This window comes from Theileria orientalis, chromosome 3 (genome assembly GCF_000740895.1).
Source record: "Theileria orientalis strain Shintoku DNA, chromosome 3, complete genome".
NCBI lineage: Eukaryota > Apicomplexa > Aconoidasida > Piroplasmida > Theileriidae > Theileria > Theileria orientalis.
Genome location: NC_025262.1, coordinates 1,795,931 through 1,818,957, shown reverse-complemented (window position 1 = coordinate 1,818,957; position 23,027 = coordinate 1,795,931). Strand labels below are relative to the sequence as shown.

General features: G+C 42.5%; 7 protein-coding genes across 7 annotated transcripts; 3 read left to right on the top strand and 4 right to left on the bottom strand.

Annotated features, from left to right (window-relative positions):
- Nucleotides 1-68: 68 nt before the first annotated feature.
- TOT_030000805 (conserved hypothetical protein) lies at nucleotides 69-506 on the top strand (the record flags this gene model as incomplete). Its single annotated transcript, XM_009693548.1, has 1 exon — nucleotides 69-506. One exon carries the CDS (start codon nucleotides 69-71, stop codon nucleotides 504-506), a length of 438 nt encoding a protein of 145 aa, XP_009691843.1.
- Nucleotides 507-790: 284 nt separating this feature from the next.
- TOT_030000804 (uncharacterized protein) lies at nucleotides 791-4,598 on the top strand (the record flags this gene model as incomplete). The annotated part of the gene is made up of 9 exons (XM_009693547.1): nucleotides 791-1,248; nucleotides 1,287-1,754; nucleotides 1,848-2,167; nucleotides 2,369-2,981; nucleotides 3,325-3,432; nucleotides 3,492-3,571; nucleotides 3,625-3,734; nucleotides 3,783-4,211; nucleotides 4,326-4,598. 9 exons carry the CDS (start codon nucleotides 791-793, stop codon nucleotides 4,596-4,598), a joined length of 2,859 nt encoding a protein of 952 aa, XP_009691842.1.
- A 232-nt stretch (nucleotides 4,599-4,830) lies between these two features.
- TOT_030000803 (hexose transporter) lies at nucleotides 4,831-6,240 on the bottom strand (the record flags this gene model as incomplete). The annotated part of the gene is made up of 1 exon (XM_009693546.1): nucleotides 4,831-6,240. The coding sequence occupies one exon, from the start codon at nucleotides 6,238-6,240 to the stop codon at nucleotides 4,831-4,833; it is 1,410 nt and encodes a 469-aa protein (XP_009691841.1).
- A 554-nt stretch (nucleotides 6,241-6,794) lies between these two features.
- TOT_030000802 (hexose transporter) lies at nucleotides 6,795-8,377 on the bottom strand (the record flags this gene model as incomplete). Its single annotated transcript, XM_009693545.1, has 2 exons — nucleotides 6,795-6,893; nucleotides 6,953-8,377. 2 exons carry the CDS (start codon nucleotides 8,375-8,377, stop codon nucleotides 6,795-6,797), a joined length of 1,524 nt encoding a protein of 507 aa, XP_009691840.1.
- A 1,097-nt stretch (nucleotides 8,378-9,474) lies between these two features.
- TOT_030000801 (conserved hypothetical protein) lies at nucleotides 9,475-16,082 on the bottom strand (the record flags this gene model as incomplete). Its single annotated transcript, XM_009693544.1, is given in 2 exon segments — nucleotides 9,475-9,520; nucleotides 9,532-16,082. 2 exon segments carry the CDS (start codon nucleotides 16,080-16,082, stop codon nucleotides 9,475-9,477), a joined length of 6,597 nt encoding a protein of 2,198 aa, XP_009691839.1.
- A 2,164-nt stretch (nucleotides 16,083-18,246) lies between these two features.
- TOT_030000800 (conserved hypothetical protein) lies at nucleotides 18,247-19,660 on the top strand (the record flags this gene model as incomplete). The annotated part of the gene is made up of 2 exons (XM_009693543.1): nucleotides 18,247-18,667; nucleotides 18,699-19,660. The coding sequence occupies 2 exons, from the start codon at nucleotides 18,247-18,249 to the stop codon at nucleotides 19,658-19,660; spliced, it is 1,383 nt and encodes a 460-aa protein (XP_009691838.1).
- A 308-nt stretch (nucleotides 19,661-19,968) lies between these two features.
- TOT_030000799 (cysteinyl-tRNA synthetase) lies at nucleotides 19,969-22,959 on the bottom strand (the record flags this gene model as incomplete). The annotated part of the gene is made up of 11 exons (XM_009693542.1): nucleotides 19,969-20,154; nucleotides 20,285-20,348; nucleotides 20,436-20,590; nucleotides 20,623-20,730; nucleotides 20,832-20,990; nucleotides 21,158-21,341; nucleotides 21,505-21,790; nucleotides 22,055-22,374; nucleotides 22,400-22,473; nucleotides 22,503-22,694; nucleotides 22,732-22,959. The coding sequence occupies 11 exons, from the start codon at nucleotides 22,957-22,959 to the stop codon at nucleotides 19,969-19,971; spliced, it is 1,956 nt and encodes a 651-aa protein (XP_009691837.1).
- Nucleotides 22,960-23,027: the final 68 nt, after the last annotated feature.

The window sequence follows — 23,027 nt, the reverse complement described above, 5'->3', positions numbered from 1 at the left end:
GGCTTTAAAATTTCCAAATAGCAAGTTAAGGGTATATAAACCATAATGTGTATGAAGTTCGACTAAAAATGAAAGTGATCACCATATACCTGCTAATACTGGCATTAATTGGCGGAACGGAGTCTCTTAACGCCAAATCGGGGGAGAAATCGATAAAAAGGTTTTTTAAAAAGGCCAAAAACAGGGTGAAGGGGGAGTGGGAGTTCGAAAAGGCCAAGGTGAACGCCAATGTAAGGGCCAACAAGGAAGCTGAGAAGCATCGCCGGAAGGTGCTCAAGGACGAGCTGAGCAAGATTAAGCGTGAGGAGTTTTTCGACCAGAATTACGGGAAGGGCGATTTGGAGTCTGGCAAGAAGTACCACTTGGTTGGAAGCTCGGACGTGCGGGCGCCATCTCATCATACGCACAAGGTCGACGACAGTGAACTGAAGGCTCTCCAGCTTGAATTAGAGAAGAAGGTCGTCGGCGACATAGACCAGTTTGTTCAGGCTGTTGGAGCGTATTAGAGTCTAAGTTTGAACAAATATGGAGTATGGGCTGATAGTAGCCTGCTATTAAAGACTAAGCGCTTAACTATTTTAATAATTCTGTGCTTTATAAAATATAACAAAAATTGATATTTTTATAGCTAATTTACCATATAAATGCTTTTTACTGTTTTTGTTGTGTTAGATAACACCCTAAATTAAAATCAGGCTTAAATCAGAATTATATGTTATTTTTCATGTATTATATAAATAATTTAAATTAATGTGTAAATTTATTGTAATAGGCACGAAATTATAATAAAATGGACCATCTGGTGAGCAGTTTGGTTAAGAAGAAGCACAAAAAGAAGAACACAAAGAAAAAGCAGCCCAAAACCGCATCAGAGAAGCCGGCTAAGCAGAATACAAAGGCCTTCACCTTTAGTGGTGGGAGAAGGTCGGTTCATCGCAGGTTTCAGCACGCGAGCGAAGTTGAAGAGAAGCGTTTGAGGAAGCCCCGTATCTTTAAAACCCCTGAAGAGCCCCCGCCAATTGTGGTAGTGGTTCAGGGGCCGAAATCTGTGGGAAAAAGCACTCTGATAACGTCCCTGGTGAAGCAGTACTCGAAGCGCAACATTAGTAGCATCAACGGGCCAATCACCATGGTTTCCTCAAAATCTAGAAGAATAACGGTCGTAGAGTGCGGAAATTCGATGATTGACATGATTGATTGCTGCAAAGTGGCAGATATCGCACTCGTGATGATAGACGCATCCTACGGGTAAGTTGCACCTCCCACAGGATAAATTCGACTGTTAGGTACGAAATGGAGACGTTCGAGTTCGTTAACATGATGCAGGTCCACGGGTTCCCGAGGATCATCGGGATTCTGACGCATCTGGACGCATTCAAGGACAACAAGAACCTGCGCAGGACGAAGAAGGTGCTGAAGAAGCGCTTCTGGTCTGAGATATACGACGGAGCGAAGATGTTCTACTTCACGGGAGTGCAGTACGGCCGCTACAAGAAGAGTGAGGTTTTAAACCTGACGAGGTACATTTCATCGCAAAGGCCGCCGAACATTTCCTGGAGGCTGAGCCACCCTTACACGGTGAGTCTGCGCCACGAGGTAACAGGCGCCGAGGGCGATGCGTGCAACGTTTCCTTCTACGGGTACGTGTACGGCGGTAAGATGAACGTGACGAACAAGTTGCACATACCGGGCGCAGGAGACTTCGGCATAGAGTCGATAACTAACTTCCAGGACCCGTGTCAAATACAAATGAAGTAGGAATTAGACAGTTAGCCTTATGGCCTAAGGGTATTTATAAATAAGTTTAGTACTAGGGTAGAATATTTGCACATATAACGGTTTGCTAGGGAGAGGACGCTGAAGGACAAGAATAGAAACATCTACGCTCCATACTGCGACGTGGGATCGCTGGTCTTGGACGACGACGCTATGTACATTCAACTTTTTAAGACGAAGGAACACTTCACGGAGATGCCTGACGAGGACAAGGAAAACATATCTGAAGCAGTGCAGATGGTAAGAACGCTGCAAAAAATAGACCAATATAAACCGAACGAGGTGGAGTTGAATATTATAAATGAGCCTAAGGAGTTAAAGGGTGAATATGCATATTCGTCGACAGACGAGACCGATTTGGGGAGTGAAGAGAGTGATAAGGAGGATGCTAGTGATGATATGGACAACTACGAAGAAGAAGAAGAAAATGAGGAATATGACAATGACTCTGAAGATGATGATGAGGACGATGATGACGAGGATGAAGAAGATAATGATGACGACCATGACCAGGACGAGGACGATGATGTCGATGAAAACAACGAGGATGAGGACGATGATGTCGATTTAGTAGACGATGAAAATGACAAAGACAATGCTTTTAATGAACATGGGAATAATCTTAATGACAAAAAGTCGCATCGACAACAAAACCACAAAAAACTGGATACTGATGAGAGTGGCTACTCGTCAACAGATGACACTTCGGAAGAGGACACTGAGGATGAGGAGGAAGACGATGAAGAGGACGGTTTAAAGAACAACGGGGTCATAGAAGTGTACGACGAGATCAGTCAGAGGGTATACTTTGGAGACTCAGCGACTAGGTCGACTCTGAAGGACTTCTCCAGAGTGCCGGAGGAGGATCTGGGAATCACCTGGGACGAGGAGAAGCTGAGGGCCCTGAGGGAAGCAAAGTTCCTGAATCTGGCCGACGACAACGAGGAGGAGGCGGAGGAGGAGGTGGAAAATGACCCCGAGAGTGAGAAGTTTAAGAGCATCCAGGAGGAGGAGCAGCGGAAGCTCTTCCAAGAGACGCTGAGGCTGGATTCCACGGGGAACGTCGGCCACTTTGTGAAGATAAGTGTGTCTGGATTCCCACTTAGTTGCCTGAACAGCCTCAGCTCAAGGCCAATAATTCTGGGCTCAATACAGCAGTCGGAGCACGGACTGGGATTCATGCAGGTGAAGATCAAGAGACACAGGTACGTCGGAAGCCACTGCAAATGCGACCAGTGTTGGTGGCATTAGTGTTTTGGTGGAGCTACTGGCATTGGTAGTATGGTTGTATTGGTGGCATTTGTTGACACTACTACAATTATTCACATTACTGCAATTATTCACACTACTGCAATTATTTACATTACTGCAATTATTCACACTACTGCAATTATTTACACTACTACAATTATTTACACTACTACAATTATTTACATTACTACAATTATTTACACTACTACAATTATTCACATTACTGCAATTATTCACACTACTGCAATTGCTGTTGTCCCAAATTTTTTAATTGTGCTGAAATAATGATTTTAATAGGTGGTTTCCAAAGATTTTGAAGACCAACGATCCACTGCTGTTCTCAGTGGGATGGAGACGGTTTCAGTCGCTGCCAGTTTACTGTATGGAGGATCGCAACCAAACGAGGTTAGTAAATTACAGTATTTTCAGCGATATTGCTGTCCAGTGGAAACGTTAACGTTTAGGAATAAAATGCTCAAATACACGCCGGAGCACTTGCACTGTTTGGCAAACATATACGGGCCCTTGTCTCCTCCCAATTTCGGTATTAACATAGTTTTATTCAGAGCTGTTATGCGACGACACATTGATTATTAGGCATACTGGCGGTTAAAAATTGGGATAGAATATCAAATTACAGGATTTCAGCAAGCGGAGTGACAGTGGGAACGAATCAGAATTACAGAATACTGAAGAAACTTAAGCTGGTAATTAGAGTAGTTAGCACGCAAACTTACATTTTAACCCTTTTACAGATTGGAGAACCGTACAAAATAATGAAAAACACCTGTTTCATTAAAAATATGTTCAACTCGGAGTTGGAGGTTATAAAGTGTATTGGCTCGAAGATACAGACTGCCTCAGGGATAAGGGGTCAGATTAAAAAACCAATTGACAAGAACGGCGCCTTCAGAGCAACCTTCGAGGACAAGATACTGCTGTCGGACCTAGTGGTTCTGAAATCCTGGATTGGCGTGGAGACTAAACAATTTTACAACCTGCTCGTCGACTCTGACAAGTTCAAGCGGGTGAAGTCTATTTCGGAGCTCAAGAAGTACGACGAGGCAAGGCCTGACTCCAAGTATGAGAGGAAGGAGCTTCTGAGGAGGCCAGCTCGCCACTTCAACGAAATTAGAATTCCAAAGCCAATAATAGAAAAGCTGCCCTTTTCATCTAAGCCTAAGGTTAGTTTATTGTTTATGATATTGTTGCTATTGTTTAATTGATGGTTTTTGTGGTTATTGCCATTGCTACTGTTGATGATAATGTTACATCACTTACAACATCTTCTTCTACAGGTTGTTGAACATGAGAAGGATGACACTAGTGTCAGTTTCGACGCCTCCGAACACGAAAAGAAGATTGCGAGAATGCTGCATAAGTTACACACCATTCGCAAGGACAGGCTTGAGAAGCGCAACGAGGCTCTGAAGGAGTACAAATCCAAGAAAGCCAGGGAGCTGGAAAAGTTGGAGCTTGCCAAGAGCTCTAAACTACGCGAGATTAAACGAAAGCGCAATATTAAGTCCTCAAAGGCTGAGTTGAACAAAAGGGCCAAGCTGCTTTTATAGTACATTAATAGCACCGACTGAAACCCGTAATTTTGTCACCTATTTTACACACTTTCTCATTCTTTTTTCAGACCACGTTTTGTCAAAGACTCTTATTGGTATTCATTTATCTATTCTAGACAAATATAAAGGTAAAACGACATTAATTTATACATATATATATACATAAACTGAACCGATTTAGAGTCCGGTGCTAGGCTATGGTTCACTTTCTAAAAGGTGGTTCCGGTGATTAGTCATATGCTTTTCCCAAGGCCACCCCTTTGGTTTCCTTTATGAATAAAATTACATAAACTAATCCGAATAGTGAAAATGCGAAAAAAATTGTGTTCACAAGTACTTCGGAGTAGGATATGAGATACTCGGAACCGAACACTGTTGCTGCTGCGCATACCCAGTTGATAAACACTGCGACACTCATAGCACCGTTTTTAGTCTCTGGTGGGTACACTTCGGATAAGTACACCCATGTTATTCCTCCTAAACCGACTGCAAAACCAATGATGAAACCAAATGAACCAATGATTGACACTATGGGTACCCACTTCGCGTCTTTGCCAATAGGCTTACTGAACGAGGCCAGAGCCATAAAGACTGTAGAAAAACCAATACCCCAAACCAAAAATGTTTTTCTTCCATACTTTCCAATCACAAAAGTCAATGCCACTGTTGCCACGAAGTTAACCAACAGTATTCCGGTAGAAGCGAGAGTCGACTTCATGCTCCTTCCTGCCATCTCCAAGAACAACTTGTTGGCATTCGAGATCAGAACGTTGATACCGACCAGCTGTTGTATTGCAGATAGTACGAACGAGTGTAAAATGATTTTGCGGTACGTGGGATTTTTAAAGGCCTTGTGTAAAGGCACATTAGGCGTTGACTTTGTTTTTTCACTGTCGCGATCAAACTCGTCATACACCTCGTCAACTGCCTCTGCGCCATGTAACTTCTCAATAACCTCACGAGCCTCAGCTGTTTTCCCTTTTTCAATCAGCTCATACGGAGTGTTGAATTTGAAGACGAAGTGGATCAGTAAGAGAGCTATGATAGCAGTGATAGCAGGAAGGAGCTGGGAGCCACGCCATATCACCTTGTCCTTAAGACTCAGTTCAAAGCCAGTGTTGGTAACAACACGACCGTGAATCAACTGCCAACCTGCTGTCAGTACGATTCCCAGTGTTATGAAGAACTGATATATAACACTGAAATATTTCCTTGCGTTTGGATGACATATTTCCACTAGGAAAATTGGAACGATTGCATCAAGTCCAACTCCGAACCCAGAGAATAAACGACCGACAAATAACATAGCAAAATTAACTGACGAAGCAGAGAGCACTGAACCTACAATGAAGAACCAGTTGATTGCCATAAATGACACTCTTCTTCCCAGTTTTCCAGAGAGACTAATAAACAAGGAACCTATAGCTGAACCTGCAAACGAGGCAGTGTTACACAGTCCAGCGTATAGGTGCGACTTGCTACAGTCGTATATATTCTGAGCATTAGAACACCAACCCATTTCAACAATTGCAAACTCCTTTGAGGTGTTCAGAGCTGAAATGGTTAATCCAAAAGACGTTGCCATTAGAGCTCCAATCGAGGCGCCCACTAGCAAAAGTGGTTTATTTTTCTTCTCCATTATTATTCACGGGAAAGAAAAATAAGTATTTATTTATTTTATATCTAATTTTAAGAAAGTGGGCCGGTGTATATTAATGATTTTAGATTTATAATGAGGTAATCTAAATATTTATTTTAGATCCCCAATGTTATGTGAAGTTTATATGTGAGTTTTAATACAATTTTAATTTGTAACTGGGATAATATACATATATAATCGTAAAAGTTGGATTAATTGTAACTTGATTGTAATAAAAAAAAGGAAATATGATAATATTAATTGTTAAAGGCTAGTAATATAAAAGTAAAGACTGAATTGAGGTATAAGAGCGATATTTTATATTATGGTCCGAAGGATTTCAATACTCCTGAATAAAGCACCACAATTAAAATGGAATCCAGTTACACATTTTAAACTAGTGTGCTACATATACACATATTTTCACATATAAAACTACATTGAATTTATTTTTCGTACAGAGTACCTTCCATTGTATTTTTTCTCATTTAGTGACCCTTAAAACGTGTTTGTTTTCCAGGGATTCTACTAAACATAACTTCATTTATTTTTGGTTAGTCATTTGGCATTATTATCTTTTCTACAATTCTTGAACTATAATGTTGACCCTTAACACATTCTACATTCTTCAAATCTATTTCACAATTCCTGAACTATAGTACAGATCTTTAAACTTGTACACTCTTTAGACCTCTTATTCCTCATTTACTACCTCCTCCTCAACCAATGGATCGTATGCTTTTCCTAGTGGTACTCCCTTGGTCTCTCTTATGAATATCATTATGTACATAAACCCAAAGAGTGAGAATGCGAACAATATTGTGTTCACGAGTACTTCGGAGTAGGATATGAGAAATTCGGAACCGAACACTGTTGCTGCTGCGCATACCCAGTTGATAAACACTGCGACACTCATAGCACCGTTTTTAGTCTCTGGTGGGTACACTTCGGATAAGTACACCCATGTTATTCCTCCTAAACCGACTGCAAAACCAATGATGAAACCGAATGAACCAATGATTGACACTATGGGTACCCACTTTGCGTCTTTGCCAATAGGCTTACTGAACGAGGCCAGAGCCATGAAGACTGTAGAAAAACCAATACCCCAAACCAAAAATGTTTTTCTTCCATACTTTCCAATCACAAAAGTTAATATTACTGTGGCTACAAAATTGACTAAGAACATTCCAGAGGATGCCAATGTGGAGTTCATTGATCTTCCCATCATTTGCATGAACATCTTTGTAATATTGGATGTTAAAACAGAAATTCCAACCAACTGCTGAATGGCTGCCAACACGAAGGTGTGCAGTATAATCTTTCTGTAAATTGGGTTTTTGAACGCTTTTAGGAGGGAAAGGTTTGGAGTTGACTTTGTTTTTTCACTGTCGCGATCAAACTCGTCATACACCTCGTCAACTGCCTCTGCGCCATGTAACTTCTCAATAACCTCACGAGCCTCAGCTGTTTTCCCTTTTTCAATCAGCTCATACGGAGTGTTGAATTTGAAGACGAAGTGGATCAGTAAGAGAGCTATGATAGAAGTGATTGCCGGAAGGAGCTGGGACCCACGCCATATCACCTTGTCCTTAAGACTCAGTTCAAAGCCAGTGTTGGTAACAACACGACCGTGAATCAACTGCCAACCTGCTGATAGCACAAGACCGAAGGTAATAAACAGTTGGTAAATGACACTAAAGTACTTTCTGGCATTCGGGTGGCATATTTCTACCAAGAACAAGGGTACAAGAGCATCGAGGCCCACACCCACGCCTGATATAAGACGGCCTGTGAACAACATTCCAAAGTTGATGGCTGACGCTGATAATATTGATCCAATAATGAACAGCCAATTTACAACCATAAGCATCACTCTCCTTGGCGCTTTTCCAGAAATACCGATTAAAAGTGAACCCAAAGCTGCTCCAATGAATGTGGAGCCGTTAACGAGACCGGCAAGCAGCTGTGAGTTCTCGCAGTCAAAAATGTTTGACTGGCCTTTACACCATTCCATGTTCACAATGACGAATTCTTTACTCGTGTTGATGTTTGCAACTGTGAGTCCGAAGGCCAGAGCCCCCAAGGCTCCGATAGTTGCTCCAAAGATCAACGATTGATTAGATTTCACTGCCATTTTTGCTGTGTGTTGTCGATCCTTCCTCGATATTTTACAAAATCTAAAGTGAATCTAAGAGAATTTAAATTATTATGTTTATTATATAAAAATACACCTTAAATGGATTCTATATAATAAAAAATACTATTTTATAATTTTTTTAACTGTTTGTTGTTTGCCACTTTTTTGGATGGGGAAGTGTCCCTCAGATGAGAAAGGCGTACAGGTGATTCCTGCCACTCCTTCCTGCGATATGTGTTTACTTTATTTGGACAGCATTTAGTTTGTATTATACATCATGATCGGCTTATTTTATCCAAGATTTCTGGATATATAGCTATTTATCACCCCCTATTTCTACACACTGTACTTTCATGATTCTGTCTTTGTTTGTGTGTTTTTTCTGTACTTCTACAAGGATTATGATTAAGTTGACTTAGGTGTCAACGGAAGGATGCGCTTTGTCAACATAATTGACAGCTAGCGTTATACACACCTGTGCTTTTAATTTAATTAGTGTGTTACATTTTTACAATTTTAAAAGGATGATTTTTCAATTTCTAGTGTACTTTTTATGGTTTTAAAGATTGTTTTTATATTGATTTTATTTAATTCACGAAATATAAATAGGTTTAATATTTAGGACATTTACTTAGATTCTATTTTACATCTTTGGTAATTTTTAGTTTAATTTAAATGTTGTTACCTTTTCTTTTTACTAATTATAAATACTATGTTTTTATACTTTATTTTGGCATTAAATGTGTTTCTTTTGTTAATTTTTCATGATAAATATTGGGATATAAACCACTTAACTATTTATCAATATTTTTTATTTTTAAAGTATATAACGTATAGAGTTGATTGTTTATGTTATACAGTTCATTTTAATATTTGAATAATGATATTTTTGGGTTATTTAGTGATATACAAACTTAATTCAAGAAATGTATTCTTATAATTGATTTTATATATGTATATATTGTATATATATATATATTAACAATTTGTATAATATGTGTTAATCTACTTTACATAAATAATTTTTAATTTTTATTTAAATTAATTATGAAAAAATGTTAATGTACTCATGAGAATATATAAATTATACGAAATTATCCTGTACTACCCTTTTTAATGTAACTTTTGAGCCATAATTTCCTTAGAAGAACACGTACAAATTGCCCTTACAGGTGGTGTACGACAGCTGTACTGACTGGCCGTTTTTGTCGTTTTTGCAGGTTGAGCCGTTTTTGCACCCGTTTTTGCCGGTGCACAACTCGAGGCCCTCCTTTCCGGCGCCCTGTTTACTACCCTGGGTGTCGCAGGGCTGGCACTTGCCATTGTCGCCCTTTCCACCCGCCTTATCGACCCAGAGGCACAGCACCAGCCCGCCCACCTGCTCGATGTTGTTGGTGTTAACGAGATCATGTTTGAAACAGCGGTACCCCCCTGGTTGCAGGCCCGGACAGTGCACTTCCTCCACTTGGATCTGGGTGGTGGTGGGTCCGGACGGGGGTTCGGACGCCCCGTTCGACAGCTGTGCTTTGTAGGTGGTCGACCCGGTCACGTGGTGCATCAACGAGTCCCTAGTGGAGAGGGGCTTGCCGGCTGTAAGGGCGTTGGTGCCTGTTGTCTTAGAGGTTTTTTCGAGTTCATCCGCTTCTTTGGCCACCTCTTTGAGTATCCTGGTTTTTACGTCGAATAACTGTTTCGCCGCCTTTTGGTTTGAACTCTTGTCGCCCGTGCCGGTATCAAAAACGTCAGTGATTAACCCGTTCTGGCCGGGCTTGTACTCGGTTGCCACGGGGCGCGTGCTCAGCACGATTTGCAGTTTCTTGCTAATCTTGAACAGTATGGAGTCGAGCTTTTGGGCCAGCTCGCCACCCGGTTTTGTGTCGGACAAATCTAGAGGGTCTTTGCCGTCGTTTTTCTTGTACAATTTGGTCTCGCGGGGCTCGGACTTCTTCGTGAGCTCAAAGTATGTATTATAGTAAAAGCACCAGTCAGGGCTCCTGAGCGCGACGAGCAGTGGGTGCTCGTGTTTAGTGTCGCCTTTGTAGTAGAACACGACGACCTCGGGGGAAGCTTTGTGTTTGTTGTCGGATTTGTTGACATCGGAGGCTGAAATGCACTTGTATCCATTGCTGTTCGTCCCGTTCAACTTGATACACGTGTTACTGTTATTGTTGTTACCGTTTTCGCCCTTATTACGGCCGTCATAATGTATGTTGCCCAAGCGGAAACCGTCCCCTTTACCCGTTATTCCGGCGTGCGTGTGCGTGTACTTGTTGTAACAGAACGAACCTATTGCGGGTTGTGATGTCACCCTGATCCATATTTTACACCCGTTAAATTTATGTACACAGTAGCATCGGCAAAATTTCCAATATTTTGATGTTGAATTGGGTACCTGTTTTACGTCGACCGGGTTCAGGAAGTCGCTCACCCCGACCAGCGCCTTTATAAGCGGGCACTTGTCGCACGTCCCGGTCGGTGGTGTCTGGGCGCACCCGCATTTCGCCGCGTCCGCCGCTTGTACCTCGGTACACTTGGCCCACTTTTGCTCGTTGTACCCGTTCTTGTCCTTGGCCCGGTACGCCCACCCGTTGTAACACACCAGGAGCGGTCGCGGGTCGCAGCCGTAAAAGTAAACGCATACCTTGTTCCCGTTATCGGGGTGGTGGTACTTTACAGAGCCGTTTTGGGCCGCGTCACCGTTGAGCTGGACCTGCTTGTACTTTCCCCGTTCACCAGTGGGTATCAAGAACTTCAGGCCGGTTATCAGGGCCACCTCGCACACGGGCGGCTTAAACGACCCGTTGAGCTTCACCAGCTTGTCCAGGTTGTGCGTCATAGCCTTGAAACCGGTGTCCTTGAGGCACTTGCAGCAGCAGGTCCCTGGGGAGGTACCGGAACAGGTCACCGTGTCCTTGGTCTCGTCCTTTACCTCTATAGTCTTGTTTTTGAGCCGGTTAACGTCGTTGTCGTTTCCGGGCGATTGCAAACCTGCCTTACCGACGGCCTTTTTGATCTTGTCATCCCCGTACGTGCCACCTATGCACTTCCCGGCCTTCTGTTCCAGCAATATCACGGCCGCGTTCAACAACTGGAAATCGGTTTTGTCGTCCAGTGTAACGGGCGTTTCACCCGATTTGGACCCGTTTACCAGGCGCCACGTATACTCGTACCCCGGCCCACCACCTAAACCACCACCCCCTGTACTGGCGCTCGAGAGCACGTAGTACCCGTACTTTTTGTCCGCACTGCCGGTCACCGCCTCGCCGTTCTTTACTGGGCCGTCCGTGTTCAGCAGCACGATCAGCTGCGGCAACGAGTAACATTTGTCGCTCGTCGAGTAGTAAACGACCACCGTGTTCCACCCACACGTGGTGACCAGGTTTTTGTGGTTCCCGTTGCCGTTGGGTCCACCGGTGCCTTTAGCGACCTCGATCTTGATCGTGCCATTACCCGTTGTCCCCGCAGCGGCCGGGCTGGCGGAACAGGTCTGGCCGTTGCTCAGGGCGGGCCCGTCACACTGGCCGTTGCTCAGGGCGGTCGGGGTCACCCCGTCCTGCGTGATCTCCTTCCCGCAATAGGTTAAACAGCCTATTCGAAACCCGTTCTTCGTCCTGTGCACGACCTTCACGTAGGCCTTTTGAGCGTCGTCGCCCGTGGGTTTTTTCTCGGTCAGGCACACCCTGTTGTTGCCCACCGACGTGTCCAAATCCTTCCCCCCGTTGCTCTCGGGGAGGCCGTACCCGGTGCCCGCGCCTGAACTGCCGCCCGAACCGGCCTTGCTGGCCTTCTCGGGGTCCAGGTCTATACGGTTCAGGCACTCGTTTACCCTGTCCAGTTCGTTGGCGAGTTCTTTGCAGCACGGGCACTCCGGGCCGCACTCGGCGCCGTCTCCACCCGGTCCATGGGTGCCACAACTAGTGCCAGGGTCGGCTGCCCCTGCGCCCGGACAGCAGCACGCGCACCCGCCCTTGCACTCGCCCGCCGTTTTGCACAACGCCGTTACAGGGACCCATTTCGTAAAGTACTGGTCGCGGTCGCACGGCCTGTAAAACTGCCCGTTATATCTTAGCATGAGCGGGACCGTATCGGTGGTGGTGCCCGTCTCCGAACCGCTCGTACCGCCCCCGCTCCCGTAGAAGTAAACGCACACGTCGCCCATGCACTGGTTGTAGTGGACGGGCGGTATTTGTGTGCCGTTGGGTTGGCCGTTCTTACAGGGCACTGAGGGGGAAGCAGGGGCAGCCGGGCACGTACTGGCTGTGGGTTCGGCGGTTGTAGACGAACAACTAGCCTGGGTGCCAGCTGCTGTACATAGGCCCTCAGTAGCACCGGGGGGGCACTCGGCCTCACCCTGGCCCACGACGCAGACCGGTATCTCCACCACCCCGTTTGTACCCCCGTTTGCGCCAACCCCGTTGTTCTTACCAGGGAGCGTGAACGCCAGTCCCGCTACGAGGTGGTGTTTGCCGTTCAACGCCTCCCCTAGCTTGTGCTGGTAGCACTTGTATCCGGTTAGTTTGGGGCACTTGCACTCCTGGACCTGTATCTGCTTCCCGTTGCCGGTGTCGCCGTTGATCTTCTGGAACCCGTTTGAGCCACCAGACCCCGGCTTGGCGTCCTTGCCCACAAGATCGTAACTGTCGCTCGCCTTGTTTTTCTCAAGCTGTATCCGCACCACCTTTTTGAGGCAATAGCGTATCGCGTCGAGGTACCGGGTCAGGCATTCGGGTTTCGCTAGGTTGGTTTTAGAGCCATTGTCCACTTTCGCCCACTCCAACTTTCCGCCAGACCCGTTGCGCGTTTTTAGGCGGTAGTACTCCGTCGTGGTGGCGCCGTTCTGCAGCCCGTTAGCCGCCACCTTGGCAAACTGCAGCTCCACCAGCAGCGGATCGCAGTACCCTTTGTCCTCGTTGTAGTAGTACACGGCGACGGATGTGAGCGGGGCCCACTTATGGGTGGAGGTGTGGTCGCCGTTGCCCTTGTCTGAGCCGTTTCCGTAGTACGTGATGGAGCCCTGTGGGTCGCCGCTGGACCCGCTGCTAGGACAGTACACGACGTCGCCCAGTCTAAACCCGTTGTTCGTGTTCGCGCTATTGGACCCGTTTCCCGTGCCGGCCGGCCTGTGGGTGAGCTTCCTGTAGCACCCCGAACTGGCGGTTGTACCATTAACAGGGCAGCACTTGACCTGGACCTGTATTTTGGAGCCCCGGAACTGGTGGACCTCGTACGTGCACTTCCCGGTGGTTTGGCTACTGGTTGGGGACTGGCAGGTGGCAGTAGCGCCCGCTGCACCTGGTTCACCGGGTTGGCACGTGGTTTGGCCGGCCTCCCCCCCTGCCGTACCCGGGTGCTGGAACAGGTCGACGGTGTTCAGGAACCCGACCGTCGTCGTGAGCGCCTTAAAAAGCGCCTTGCATTTCTCGCAGTTCGCACCTGCGCCCTCTGGGCCCCCGTTTGAGCACTCGCACGCGCCCTTGTCACCCAGGTCCACCTTGACCCACGCGCTGAAATACCCGTTCTTATCTTTGGGGCGGTACCAGCATCCCCGGTAGCAGAGTAGTAGTGGCCTAGGGTCGCCCGTGCCTGCTGACCCGCTGGTCCGGCCGCCCGTACTCGGGACGCCCTTGTAAAACACCACGTACAGCTTGGAGCATATCTGGGCGTTTTGGGTCTTGGAGCAGGTGTGGCCGGTCGTAGAGGTAGTGCAGGCGGTCGTGCAGGCGGCCGACCCGCCCGAACCCGCGCCCTTGGTGTAGTACAGGTACTGGAGGTATTGGGGGTCCGTTTTCTCTGCGCTGTTGTAAAGGCGGAGCTCGGCGTACTTCGTTTGGCCGCCACCGCCACCGCCTCCGCCACCCCGCTCGTTGTTCTCCTTGGTGGGCAACAGCAGGCGCAGGCCCGCCGAGCAGCCCTGGCCCAGTTTGGTATTGACGGCCTGGGAAAAATCGTGCTGTATTACGCAGTACCCGTATTTGGCGAAACATTTGGCGAGGCACGCGCAGACCGAGCCCGGGTCGCCGTTATCCGTGGGTGCCTCGGTCACCGTTATCTTGGTGCCGTTCCCGTTATCGTTCCCGTTGCCCAGTTTCAGGCGGTTGACTCGTGTTCCGCGTCCGTTGGGTTGCAACCCCGAAATGGCGCTTTGGATCTGGGAGTCGCCGTACCCGTCCGCAACCCCGTTATGGGCGTTCTTGCAGTTTTTCTCCAGCAGTATAACAAGCGAGTCAATTATGTCAAACTGGAGCCGTTTGAGCAAGAGGGTGGCCAGGGTTTTGGAGCCGTTCTGCTGGCCGTTCTGGACGCTGGGTTGGGACCCGTTGACCGTCGCTTTCAGCAGTTTGGTCAGGTTCTGGCCTGTCATTTTTTGTAGCTTTTCGGTGAGGTCCCCGTTCGCGCCGTCCGTCGCGCCGTTGTTCAACGCCTGTTTTAGCAGTTGTTTTAGCGTTTCGTGCCCGTTATCGCCTGCACCGCTAGAACTGGTGTGCAAACCGATGTCGTCGAGCAGGTTCTTCAGCACACAGTCACCGTTCGTGCGTCCATCAGCGCCATTCCCACAGGGGAGCTTTACCCAGTAGTACTTATCGGGGCCGTTACCGTTTTTCCGGGCGCCGTTGGTACTACGGAGGTGCGCGTAGTACTCGGGGTTAGTACTGGCGCCGTTCGTGCTGTTCGCACCGTTCCTGTGCAGTTCCAGGAGCAGCGGGACGTCCTGGTTGCACGGGGAAGTGGTGGCGGACGGGGGTTCGGCCGGGCACGTACCCTCGCCGGTAGCTGGGGAGCAGGCAGTGGCGCCCGGTTTACACGCGGTACCCTCGCTCCCACTAGTACTGGCGGCCGGGCACGCACCTCCACCCGTGCTGGCACCCGCTCCGTTACGCTTAGCTTTGCACCCGAAGTATACGCTTACGCACTTGTAGGTCTGGCCCTGTATTTCGGGGAGCTCCTGGGTCTGGGCCTGGGTGCCGTTACCGCCCATGAGCGTCTGGCACCGGTATATTATACAAGCGGGTTTGCCGGCGTTGTTCCCGTTGCTGTTGCCCCCGTTGCTATTAGTTGGCGCGTGTTTATATCGCGTGAACCCGGCGCCCAGTTTCGGTTCCCCGTTCGCGCTGGTGCTGGTGTCATCGCCGTTCTTGGTGACCTGGATCTTCCCGCAGTTGTACTTGCAGTTGGTGCCGCCCTCACCGTTGCCCGCACCCGTTGGCCTCTTCATGATATCGTACGTCAATAACCCGGGTAGAGAATCGTTTTCCTGTAGCAGCGCGCACAGTATCGACTGTTCGTTGTATTCGCACAGGTCCTCTATCTTTTTGGACGGGCATTGCGTTTTGTCCGTTTCAAAACAGGACATCCGGTAGTACCTGTTCGTGACGCCGTTACTGCGATCATCACCGTTCTTGAATTTAAATACTAGCACCAGCGGCTTTTTGACGGGGTCGTGCTGGTTGTAGTACACGTCCACGCACTCGAGGCAGAGGCACGGATTGCTTATTGAGAGATACTCCCCCTGTTTTATCTTTCGCGACCCGTTGGATCCCGTCGAGCATTTGAAAACATATATACAACCTCTCCTGGGTGGTTTTAGCGTGTGCTTGCACAGTTTGAACAAGTTGCAACTGCTGTATGGTTCTTCCTTTACGCAAACTTGGATCCAACCTCTGATATAAAGGACATGTGTCGTGCCCAAACAAATGACCGGCATGTTGTATTACGGTTGTCGTACTGTTGTTATACGACGGCTGGCTGTTATTTGGCGGTTATTTGCCTGTTGTTTGCGGTTGTTGTAGTTGCCGGTTATAGTTATTTGGCGGTTGTTTGCGCTTGTTTAAGTGTATTTGTTTTGTGTTGATTGGTTGTCAATAATTGTAATAAAACAACTGATAATGAAAGTAATAATTTGATAAAAAATAATTAATAATGTATTAATTGTAAAATTGTGTGTTTTGGTATGTCACAATTCGAATTTAAAAATTTGTATTGTATATGTATATATATTATAATTAAGTAAAATTGAAAAAAAATATTTATGTTTATTTGAAATGTTTGTATTTACATATAAAAATTGAAATAATATTTAATAAATTTTTATAAATATATAATAAATATATAATATATAAAAAATAAAATTCAAAATAAAAATAATTAAAATTATAAAAAATTAAAAAAAATAAATATAATTAAGAAAAATTTGAATATATTTATATATTATATAATTAAATTATTAAAATTGTACTATATAAATAAAAATAAATAAATTATAACTTTATAATATATAATTTAAAATTAAACAAATTTACAAATTAATAGATATCTATATAAATTTTATATATATTTATTTGAAATAAAAAAAAATTAAATTTAATATTAATTTATAAATATTAAAAAAAAATTATGTTTATAAATGACTGAAAATAATATTATGTATTAATTATATAATATATATATATACTATTTGTTATATATATATTAATTACAAATATAATTAATATTGAATTGTTATTAATTTAATTTTTACAAAAAAAAAATAATTATTTTATATTATATGATAAATAACTTTTTTTTTATATTTATAATTTAAATTTATATTATTTTATATTAAATATATAAAATATGTAATTAATATATTTAGTTTTTTTTTTTTCAATATTTAATATTATTTTTATTCATTCATATTTATATTTTAAACAAAAAAATATTTTATAATAATTTAAATGATATTAAATTATTTAAATTTAATATTAATATTTATTATTGTATATTATTTAATTAAATATTGTTTATTCATCAATATTTTATTATTTACATATTATCGATAATTAATACTAATTATTATTTATTATTTATATAAATTTATACAATTTTATTAATTTTTTTTTATTATATAATATGAATTTTATTAATAATTTAAATTTATTTATATAAAATTTCAATATTAATATTATTTACATAATATATATTATATTATTTATATTAGTTTTTAATGTTTTAAATGTTTATTTATTAACTTATTATTTTTTTTTTATTATTATATTTTACTTTATTTTATTAATTTTATTTATTTGTTTATTTATTTTTTTTATTTGTAAACACGTCTTTAAATACAGGATATACATGTTATAAATTTTGTTTATATTATAATACAATAACAATACTACATTGTTACATTAATTTTGTTTACTACATTTTTTTAATAATATTATGGTAACGTAATATTTTTGCAAAAATTTCTAGTAATTTATTTTTTACGTTTTTTAAAATAAGATTTTTACCGTGTATACTAAATATTTTTATAAATTTACACATCTTCCAACAGATAAACAATTTAACTTTTTGTTTAACGTTTAACTCATAGAAATAAATAAATATTAATTATACAAAGTGTTTGACAATATTGATGTGTACTATTTAAAAGCTAATAAAAGGGGTTGTAAAAAAAGGAGTGGTGATTAATCCGGTAAAAATGGATACGTATGAAAGGTGAAGAAAGTAGAAAAGAAAGCGAAACAGGTAGTAATGGAGACGGTATTTTAATAAAGGGTAACAGCATACAGTTGTGTATGAATCTACTTAGAAAACGTAAATATGTAATTACTGTTGTTACATGTGTATTCATTAAATGACAATATGGAGAATAAGTGTGTTTTAGGATGTTTAAAAATAAATTATTAGATTAATTTATGTTAATGTTTTGAGTGTAATTAGAACTATAAAAAACTATAGTTTATGAAATTTGCGTTTTGTGAATGGGGATGAGATTTTATAAGACTGATAGTTTTTTTCAGTGATTGTTTATTTTTTATTGTAATTATAATTATAATGTTTTAATTTTTATTTAATTTTTTAAAATTGATGTGTTTTAGTCCGTAATGTACTCGAGTTCCACTCATATCCGTAAACTCATTCCGGACAAGAATCAGGAGGGTATTACGGACGAAGAGAGGCGCATAATTGACGAGCAGCACAGATTCGTCTTCTTTGTCGTCGGTATGTCAGTGTACCCGAACTCAGACATCAGCCTTCTCACGCAGAAGCTGTTCCGCTGCCAGAACTTCGCCAACGACTGTATGCTTTACCACAACATCCTCCTGACGATCCTGTCGCTCATGTTCTCAATCTTCTTTGAGTCGCTGGACTTTAACAACCTCATCTACTCAATTTGGGGAGCCTTGCTCTGCCATATATCGCACATTCTGATATCCATCTTTGGGAATGGAATCCACGCCCGAAACCTGTTTATCGTTGTTTTCGCCGTAATGGGGGCTTTGAGGGCAGTGCTTGTGTTTTCTTGTAAGTTTAGTTCGTATTAATTCACCTGTAGGCCCTACCGTCATTTCGCAATTGTTTTCCATCACCACCTTCGTGCTGTTGAATAACTCTAGGTCTGCTTCCGCCCTTATTTTAGGGTTTTTTCAGGGAGTTTTGAACAATATCATAGGTTTCAATACTGTTTACCAGGCTAGATTAAATCTTATTCTATGTATCAGTTTCCAGGCACTAATTACACTCTTCGGTGCTGTTTGGATCACTTTGTTGTACTTTCAACATGGACACAAAGTCCGTTCTGGAGGTTTTACACCAGATAAAACTGTTAAAGACACCATCATGGAGAAAATTAATAACTTCGGATACATCAAGTACTACTTTTCACGATTTGCTTTATATCACTTGGGCTCCTTTAAGTACTTTTTTCACCCTGGTCTCATTCCCTATTTATTGGAATGCCCTATTCCTACTAAGCTTAAGGGCTCAGTAATTTACACGCTTTCAGAGTTTTTGGGCAGGAACTCCGCTTTGGCTATAGATGAGACCATTTATGCAAAGCCTGGCAGTCATACTGAACCACTTCTCCTGGCTCTACGTGACATTCCCATGTTTTTTTTAATATTTTCAGTCATAATTTTAAACTCCACCATTCTTTACTCAACTTTCAGTGGTAAGCAGATATTTGTCAAGTCCAGTGGCTACTTGTACATTTGTCTTAGCATTTCTGGCCTCGTTTACGGTTACATTATCACTCGTGGCACTACTGGTTCCAAGGCCATTATTGAGCACTACCGTAAAAAGAAGGGCAGTGACAATTTACCTCCAGATGCTTCCAAGAATGTTAGTGAAGTTCTTACTATGAGCTACTACTGTACTTTAATTATTCCATATATATTTTCCAAGTCTGTACAGTACCTTTTGAAAAGGAGTAGGCTTTCTAGGCAATACATTTTGACTAGAAAGTTCGGCAACTTGTCTCCTGAAGATGTTAAGAACTTATACTCACAGTTTCAATGATAATTTGTTTACCCTTTTTTATGTTATTTTATTTTTTATCGAAATTTAATTCTACTAACTATTGAGTAACTAAGCTTAATTGTTATGTGTTTCATGAATATAGAAATTTAACATAAGATTCACTTAAAATGGTTGTTTTAGTTAAATCTAACTTCGTGTGTTTTTAGCCATTTTAATGGCATTTTGTTATCTTCACATTAATATACACACCGTTGTCTACACACTTTGACACAACAATACAGATTATTGTTTGCTAAAAATACTTCACGTCTCCAAACGTTTGTAGTAGTTTCTTTTATGCTTTTCCATCAACTAAACCACAATGTTACTTTTTCATTTACCTTCTCCATTGACTTCCTTTCACTTTTCGATATTGGCGTTCCATCAATGTATTCTACTGGCAGATATTGCTCATCCAACTTTCCAAATTTGTTTGGAAACGACTTGTGTATGTACTCCTCCGGCGGTGTCGACAAAATCTCCAGCCTTTCTCTCTATATAACTGTTGTGAGCAGTAGTGTTAAATGCACATTGGTAATACTATTGTGTTCACATTGACGTTATTACCATATTTACACTGCTGTTTTTACCAATTTTTAACTATTAATCGTGTTAACATGGTACCTCTAATTGTTCTCTCTGCTTTTTCTTTTCCTCCTTTCTCAGTCTTTCCAACTCCTGATCGTGCCTGCACAATACATAATATTTGTTGCTATCGGTGTTAATTTTAATACTGTTACTAGTACTTTACTACTTTATCGTGTACTTAACTTACAGTGACTTGTACTTTACTACGCTGCTTCCGTCATCTTCTAATATTATTCCCATGTTTGGTAGCGATACGTCTCTTATGTGATCACAATGCTTCAGTATGCTCTTTGCTTCTTCCGTGCTGTTGCTCTTCAGCGCGGCTTGTGCAAATACCCGTGTCTGTAGCAACTTCTGTGCTCTTTTAACTTTACCTTTTGGCGCAAGTTTACCAACTCCTCCAGCAGCTTCTTCTCATTCTCCGATGTACTAACTTCCTTATCTACTCCGTATTCGCATCCTGGTTCCACTAACTTAAACACCTGATCGTGAATAAATATTGTTCATTATTTTACTCCACACACTATTGCACACTTTTACACTCTTATATTTATTTATATATATCCACCAAAACAAAACTTACTCCCAATATTCTGTATAGATACTCTTTAAATGACAGTGCCTGCGTGTAATTCACTGTCTTCGTAACATCCGACATGAACGTGTTAACGTGTGTTACAAACTTCCTTATTAGCGACAACACTTCAGGCGTGTCAAAGTTATCCAATATTGCTTCGTGCACCTTTATAAAATATTAAATTACACTTACGTTTCACATCAACATATGGAATACCGTCCACTCGGACACATAGATATATGATACAATAACTCAAATACACGTGCTTACACGTACTTATATCAATTTATGAAAAATAATATCCATTTATGCACAGTCTTGCGCTTTCTTACCTCTGTTTTCAGGCGTTCGAACATTCTACTTAGTTCCAGGTGTTCTTCTGACCATTTCTGCTCCAGCTCAGGCTTCGACAGCCTCGAATTCAACCTTGAGAAGAAATTGTACAATTCGTCGTCTATCTTCACTGTCTCGTCCATTCCTTCTGCGTCGTAGTTAAAATTCAACGTCGAGTCGTATCTGTATTAATTTTTGTAAAATTATCAACTTTTGCCAAAACTTTATATTCAGTGGGTAGTCATTCCTAATACTGCTAGTGGTACCATTGCCACCATCAATAATAACACTGATTACCAATCTTGTCATAAACTTGTTTTTACTGCTATATTCAGGCTTCGCTTACCTTGCGTTAAGAAACAACAACCTTATTTGTCTCCTGTTATATCTTGAGAGCATCTCTTTGATTGACACGAAGTTCTTCAGGCTCTTGCTCATCTTCAGCCCCTTGATGTGCAGGTGTCCGAAGTGTATGAAGTAGTTGACCCATCTGTTTGAGTCGAAGTATGCTTCCGACTGCGCTATTTCGTTGTCGTGGTGTGGGAACCTCAGGTCTATTCCTCCTGAGTGTATGTCAAACACTCCCTTTTCAAATATGCAACTCGACATTGCGCTACACTCTATGTGCCAACCTGTTAATTTTTATCAACTTCCACTTATATCCACTAACTAGCATTTACTGTGTTAAACTTATTAACTACCACCATTCTTTACTAATCAGCGTGTGATAAATCACATATATATTTATTCTATTTATCTATTCATGTGCGACTGGTGATCCATTCTTACTACCATTAAACTAACCACTGCCTACTATACAACTAACTGGCACTGTAGTATGACTATCTTGTCTACTGACTATTATCTCCTTGACGTTATAATGATTCTTCTCTTACCTGGCCTCCCTGGTCCCCAGGGCGAGTCCCATGATGGCTCATTTTCCTTCGACCTCTTCCACAGCGCAAAGTCGCTCTTCGACCTCTTGTTCGCCGACACTTCGGTCAGTGATCCCTCCGCGTCCAGTATTCTGTTTAGGTCGTTGAAGCTGTTTGGCTCCAGCTTCGCGTACGCGTGCTTGCCGCTGCTTCTAAACGCCTCTATGTCGAAGTACACGCTTCCTTCTGACTCGTATGCGTACCCGTTGCTCACTATCCTTTCGATAAACTCCACGATCTCCTCAACGTAGTCGCTCACTCTTGTTATGCAGTCTGGCAAGCTACGCATTTACTCTTTCCACTCACCTCACTCCCAGCGATAGCATATCGCTCCAGAACTCCCTTTCCCAGTGCGACGACACATCCGAGAACTCCTTCCCCTGAAATCGTTAATTATTGTCACTCTCACCTCCTTTAAGGCTCTCTGGATGATCTTATCGTCTATATCCGTTATGTTTTCCACGAAGAACACGTCGTAATTCAAATAGTTCTGCATGATGCTCCTTATTGTATCACAGGCGATATACGTCCTTGCGTGGCCCATATGGGCTACGTCATATACTGTTGGTCCGCAGGTGTACCATTTAACCTTCCTTCCTTCCTATTTATCGGGTGAATAAACGCGTTTTTTCAAATACCTCGGGCACAAATTCCACGTTTTCCGAATGTTTTAACGAATTCCTCAGTCTCAATCCTGTTACAAATTTATTTTGTTTAGACGGAGGCTTCCAGTCTCTCAGGTCCGATTCTGTTGCCATGTGACTCCAGCCTAGTTTACTACTCGATCTTATCGAATCCTTCACTAATACGTTCAAATTAACTCTGTTGATATATTTAAATGATAAAGCTGTTTTAAAATTAAGCATATGATTTAATATATAGATTTTTACTATTAAACATAACATATGTATACATTTTATTTAATAATTGACGT